The sequence below is a fragment of the Nomascus leucogenys genome, chromosome 16, assembly GCF_006542625.1.
Source record: "Nomascus leucogenys isolate Asia chromosome 16, Asia_NLE_v1, whole genome shotgun sequence".
Lineage (NCBI taxonomy): Eukaryota > Metazoa > Chordata > Mammalia > Primates > Hylobatidae > Nomascus > Nomascus leucogenys.
Genome location: NC_044396.1, coordinates 52,553,335 through 52,558,914, shown reverse-complemented (window position 1 = coordinate 52,558,914; position 5,580 = coordinate 52,553,335). Strand labels below are relative to the sequence as shown.

Genomic DNA, 5,580 nt, shown 5'->3' with positions numbered 1-5,580 from the left:
CTGGGCCTAAATGAATGAATGAATGAGGGTTGGCTTAAAGATATTGCAATGAAGCAAATTTCATTCATAATAAATCTTCTGGTTGAGAGCACTGACCATCCTTAAAAAGTGTGTGCTGGAGGTGGGGGTTAGATCCCAAAGGAGGTGTTCAGTGGACAAAGATGGTTGATAAGCTGTCTCCTAAGAACAAATCCTTAAAGTAAGCACTGTATTACTTGTGTATGACACTTACAGTGTGCCAGGCCCTGATTTAAGTTTTATATATTATCTCATTTGACTTCATAACAATACTCTAAGGTAATAATTATTTTTTAAATTTGAGACTGGGTCTCACTGTGTCACCCAGGCTGGATGGGTGTAGTGGTGCAATCATAGCTCACTGCAGCCTCTGACTCCTGGGCTCATGTGAACCTCCTGCCTCAGCCTCCTGAGTAGTACAGTAGATACTATTATCTTCATTTTACAGATAAGGAACCAAAGAAGTTCCATCAGTTGTCTAAATTCATACAGTATTTGAGCTAGGATTTGATCCAAGCAATCTGGGCCCAGAACCTTTGCTTTTAACCAACCACTACTCTCTAGTGCATCTGAAATGTAACAGATGGGACTTTGTCTTCCGGAGCATTGACAGCAGGGTTGAAGAACCATTTAATAAAGACAGCTGGGACAAAACGGAATTTCTTCGCATGTTGGTAGGGGGAAGGCATCAGGAAGGGGAGAAGCAGCACTGAAAATGGTCTTGGAAGATGCATTTCAAGTCATTTCTCTGGAGTTATATGACCTAGATTCTCTCTTCCTTGCCTCTTCAACCTATACAGAAAGTGTACCATATTCATTATTGCATTTGTCAAGTGGATACTTTTCTGGGGGAGGAGCTCAAAGAGGAGGAAGAGGGGACAGTTGACATCAGTTCCATAGAGGACAGGAGGCACTGGGTTGAAGAGCACAGCGAGTCTCTCTTGACCATTGTCTTGAGTTGTGTGCCCTGACCCAGGATTCAGTAAATGAGGGGCCCAAGGAGAGAAGAGCAGTAGGACTGGGGAGGAACGTGGTCTAGATCCCAAATGCTTCCAGGCTGTGGCTGGGAAGCTGTAGGAGAAACCCCGTTGCCTTGGCAATAGAGGCTGCCCAGAGAAAAAGAGAGCCTGAGAGACTGGCCTGGGGGAGGAAGCCTCCAGAGGCTGGAAACAAAAACCAGAGCTGGTGGCAAAAGTTTGCACTAAACCTTAAACCAGAGAACTTTCTTTTCATGTATATGCCATCAGAGACAGGCCCTGTGAGTGGGGATTTTTCTGGAATCCATCTTTTTTTTTTTTCCAGAAAAATTTAACAGGTTTATTTATAATTATTATAAAGTTGAACCGCTGAAACTTGTTCACTGAAAGATTTTAACTTGCATTAATGCTTTACGTCTCCGCATTTATATTAAAAATTCACACACAAATGAAAATGGAAAAACTGCCAATACCTGATTTCTGTCCCCTATTTTTCCACTCTCAATCATATACTTAGGTACCTTTTGACCCCATGGAAAAAAAATATCTAACGTTCAGAACTACCAATAACAGGAAGAAGAGAATTTTTTTTTTTTTTAAGAATGAAATGTTTCCCGTCATAGTGGATTCTTAAGCACGTTCTCCACGTATGCGGCCTGCTAGCTGGATGTCTTTTGGCATAGTTGTTACACGTTTGGCATGGATAGCACACAGGTTGGTGTCTTCAAAAAGGCCAACCAGATAGGCCTCACTTGCCTCCTGCAAAGCACCGATAGCTGCGCTCTGGAAGCGCAGATCTGTTTTAAAGTCCTGAGCAATTTCTTGCACCAGACGCTGGAAGGGAAGTTTGCGAATCAGAAGTTCAGTCGACTTCTGATTACGTCTAATTTCACGGAGCGCCACAGTACCAGGCCTGTAACGATGAGGTTTCTTCACCCCTCCAGTAGAGGGCGCACTCTTGCGAGCGGCTTTTGTAGCCAGTTGCTTCCTGGGTGCTTTACCACCGGTCGATTTGCGGGCAGTCTGCTTTGTACGAGCCATGGTACAGAGACCTCCTTACTTACCCCCCTTCTCTTTCGGCTGGAGCTTGGCGAGCGAGAGGCGGCGCTGGCGTTGGAGAGCGACGGCGGCGCGGCGGCGGCAGCGAACACCTGGAATCCATCTTAAATGCAAAGAAGCTAGAGGTGGAAGGGAAAGAGGACGTCTTGAAAGAGAAGCTGGTCTCAGTGTGGTGCGTAGCTCCTCCCTGATCCTACATCCTCTGTCCCTCTTTTCCTCCTCCTTCTCCTCTTCCTCCTCTTCTTTCTCTAGTTCCGCTACTTCCTGTCTTCCTCCTCTGTGGTCAGCTAAGGTGTGAGGAGAGCAAATGAGATAGAAATATACAGAAAGGTTTGTAGACTTAACCCTTCACCCAGGAAGTGTATTTACACTCTAAATAAAGTGCAGCTTGTTAGCCCTAAAGAATTTCTAATGATGAATTTCAAACAGGTGACTGTGGGTGTACAGGGCTGGAGGAAGCCAGGCAGTAATAGTGGATATTTGTGAATGAGACCTCTACTGTTGTTCCTTTCTTATGCAGGAAACCCTATGCAACACACACACACACACACCCACACCATCCTCTTCACATGCACACCTGCGCTACAGTTGGGTTATACTCTGGGGAAGGCTGCCCAAAGACTCTGCAGTCTGGAAGAGGAGGAGAGTTAGCCAGGTGAAGTAGGTGCTCCAGGAATAATGCCTTGGACCTGGTAAAGCTAGTGGGGAAGGAGCCACAGCTGCTGAAGCAGTAACATGAGCATCTCATCAAGTAACCCTATAGGATCCCTCTTATATAAGCCTTTGCTAAGTACCAGTACTTTAGTGTGGTCTGATACCAGGATTCAATGTACCAGCATCAGTATATCCTTGGAAGACTGGCTCAATGTAGCCAATGCTCTCCACCTCCCAGCCGCTCTCTCCCAGAGCCTACCAATGTTCAAAGTCTCATGTGACTGTGGCCTCTTTTGTGCCCACAGGCTAGCAAGGTCTGGGGATATTTGAGTTATAGAGCAAAAATAAAAAAAAAATATGTTTTTGCCTTATTATCTGCAATTCAAAGCATGTTCCCTGATCTTTTTCAGTCCGTGCATATCTAATGAGTGACACAAACACAGCTTGGTGAGTAGTCCCCTCCCTGTCCCTCAGCCCTCACATGTGTATTCACTGATATGACCCCTTCTGCCCCAGGAGCCTCATAGCCCGGCCTGCCCCATTCCATGCATCATCATTACAGTTCATTACTTAAAACCATCTACAATTTAATGGTGAGTAGGCAACAGAGATCCATACAACGGCTGTATTTTGGGTACAAATAGTATGGTTGATTTTTTTTTTCCAAGTTCTCAGTTTATTTTTGAAGAGAGAGATTTTCTCACGCAGCATGACATTGAGGGTTTGGAAAGGTTTCTGGTCTGGGAAATCCATGACTGTAATAAAAGGGTTTATCAAAGCTGTTTGTTTCTGAAGCAGGGCGTCACACACTGTTGTGAACAGTGCTGCCGTGGGTCCTAGGAGGGTTAGGCTCGGAGGGCAGGTGAAACCACCTGATGCCAGACAAGAGCCAGAGATACTCAAGAATCAGAGCTGTGGCTGGGGACGCTCAGGAGAGACTCCAAGATAGGAATCAAGCAAGGGGCCACCCCCAGGTTCCCAGGAACTCCCTCAGAGGATGACGCAGGGTTGTGACAAGGAAGTCAAGAGTGGGAGGTTGGCACATCCTGCCAAAGAGCTCCAGCTGCTCCAGTCCCACAAACGTGTTTTGCTTTGCCCTTTGATTACCGACCTGCCAGCCCTCACGTGGCTCTGCACTGAGACCTCTGGGCTCTGTGGATGCCTGGTTTCTGTTACTTCATTTCTCACATTCTAAAGAAGTGTGACCTCTTCTGCAGAAGTTAGGGACTCAAGTCAATGGTTCATGGGAAATTGCTCAGACAGAAAGCCTGAGCTGATATTTGATGAATGCAAATGAGTCTGACAGTGCCGGTTGTTCAACATTTTGACTATCATCCCGTGACCCTTGAATCACATTCAGCCCAGAGAGAAGCTCATACTGTGAGAGGCCAGATAAGGGACCAGTCACACGTGAATGGCACCCTCTAAATTCTTTCCAGGGCCACTCTGCTTACGGCTGGTGTCATCATCACCTGCATTATTTCTGTTGTTATTTTCTCTCTCTCTGTCTCCCCCTTCCTCGACTATACTATTGAATACACAGTAAATTAAGTGTGCTTTTATGAGTCTTGATCTTTGTCTTCCTCTGCAAGTCTAGGTCTGGGCCTCCCGCTCATTCTTGGCTCAGCTCAGGGCCCTGCATGCCTGCCCCTCACCCACCTTAGTCCTCAGCACTGTCAACATGAAGTGTGACACCCTGTTTTGGAAACAGTGCTGGAAGCAACCTCCTCAGGCTTTGTGGTTCTGCAGCATCTGGGCCCAGCCAAGGACTCTCTCACCCATTCACCCAAACAACAGATGCTTTTGTGAACACTGTGTTGCCATCCATCACTAATACATTTTGGTTACAAGAAGGGTTGCTGGATTTAGCAAATAAAAATACAGGACACCCTGTTAAATTTCAATTTCAGATGAGTAATGAAAAAAATTTTACTATATGTCCCATGCAATATTTGGAACATACATGTAATAAAAATTAGTTATTGTTTCTTTGAATTTCAAATTTGACTGGGTGTCCTGTGTTTTATTTGGCAAACCGAGTGACAAGTCATACAACAATAACAATAAGGAACTAGAACTTAACTGATGTAGACACCTGAGATATCTACAGGCTGGACTGGCTGCAGCACGCCTAACACTGGGGCTAAATGATGTCACCAAGAACAGGAAATCCTCTTTCTCTACCTTCTAGGTCAGGCTCCGTGAGTTGGCTCCACTCTTAGATAAAGTTCTGTCCTTGTGGTGGCAAGATAGTTGCAGTTTTCCAGTCTCCTGTTCTAAGATTCTGAGCTGGTAAAAAATGAAAAGTTGTTTGTCCAAAGGCTCCCACAAAACTTTTAAGATTCATTCTAGGCCAGGGGCGCAAGGGCTCACACCTGTAATCCCAGCACTTTGGGAGGCCAAGGCAAGAGGATCACCTGAGGCCAGGAGTTCAAGACCAGCCTGACTAACATAGGGAGACCCCCCCCCCAGCCCCCAGCCCTGGTCTCTACAAAATATTTTTAAAAATAAATTAGCCAGGTGTGGAGGTGCACACCAATGGTCCCAGCTACTTGGGAGGCTAAGGTGGGAGGATTGCTGGAGCTGAGAGATCAAGGCTGCAGTGAGCTGAGATCATGCCACTGCACTCTAGCCTGGGCGACAGAGTGAGACCCTGTTTCAAAAAAATGAAAGGATTCACTCCAGTTAGATCAGCTTAGGTCACCTTTCCACCACTTGGGTTTGGGTTCCACAAACCCAAGCTTTGTGGCCAAGGAAATGAAATCCCCTGATTGGCTTAGGCTATTGCCAAAGAATGGGAAAGGGACGCTTGGGAGGCCAACAATACCTATTCACTACTCACACCAAATTAGCATATGGGTGGGCAATGCTC

The 5,580-nt window shown here is 46.0% G+C and overlaps 1 protein-coding gene across 1 annotated transcript; it reads right to left on the bottom strand.

Annotated features, from left to right (window-relative positions):
* Positions 1 to 1,582: 1,582 nt before the first annotated feature.
* Positions 1,583 to 2,148, bottom strand: LOC100593825 (histone H3.3-like). The gene has a single exon (XM_012509026.2). The coding sequence runs from the start codon at positions 2,034 to 2,036 to the stop codon at positions 1,626 to 1,628; it is 411 nt and encodes a 136-aa protein (XP_012364480.2). The 5' UTR covers positions 2,037 to 2,148; the 3' UTR covers positions 1,583 to 1,625.
* Positions 2,149 to 5,580: the final 3,432 nt, after the last annotated feature.

Excerpts from the sequence above, each read along its gene's own strand:
- LOC100593825 (XM_012509026.2), bottom strand. The coding sequence starts at position 2,036 with ATGGCTCGTACAAAGCAGACTGCCCGCAAATCGACCGGTGGTAAAGCA.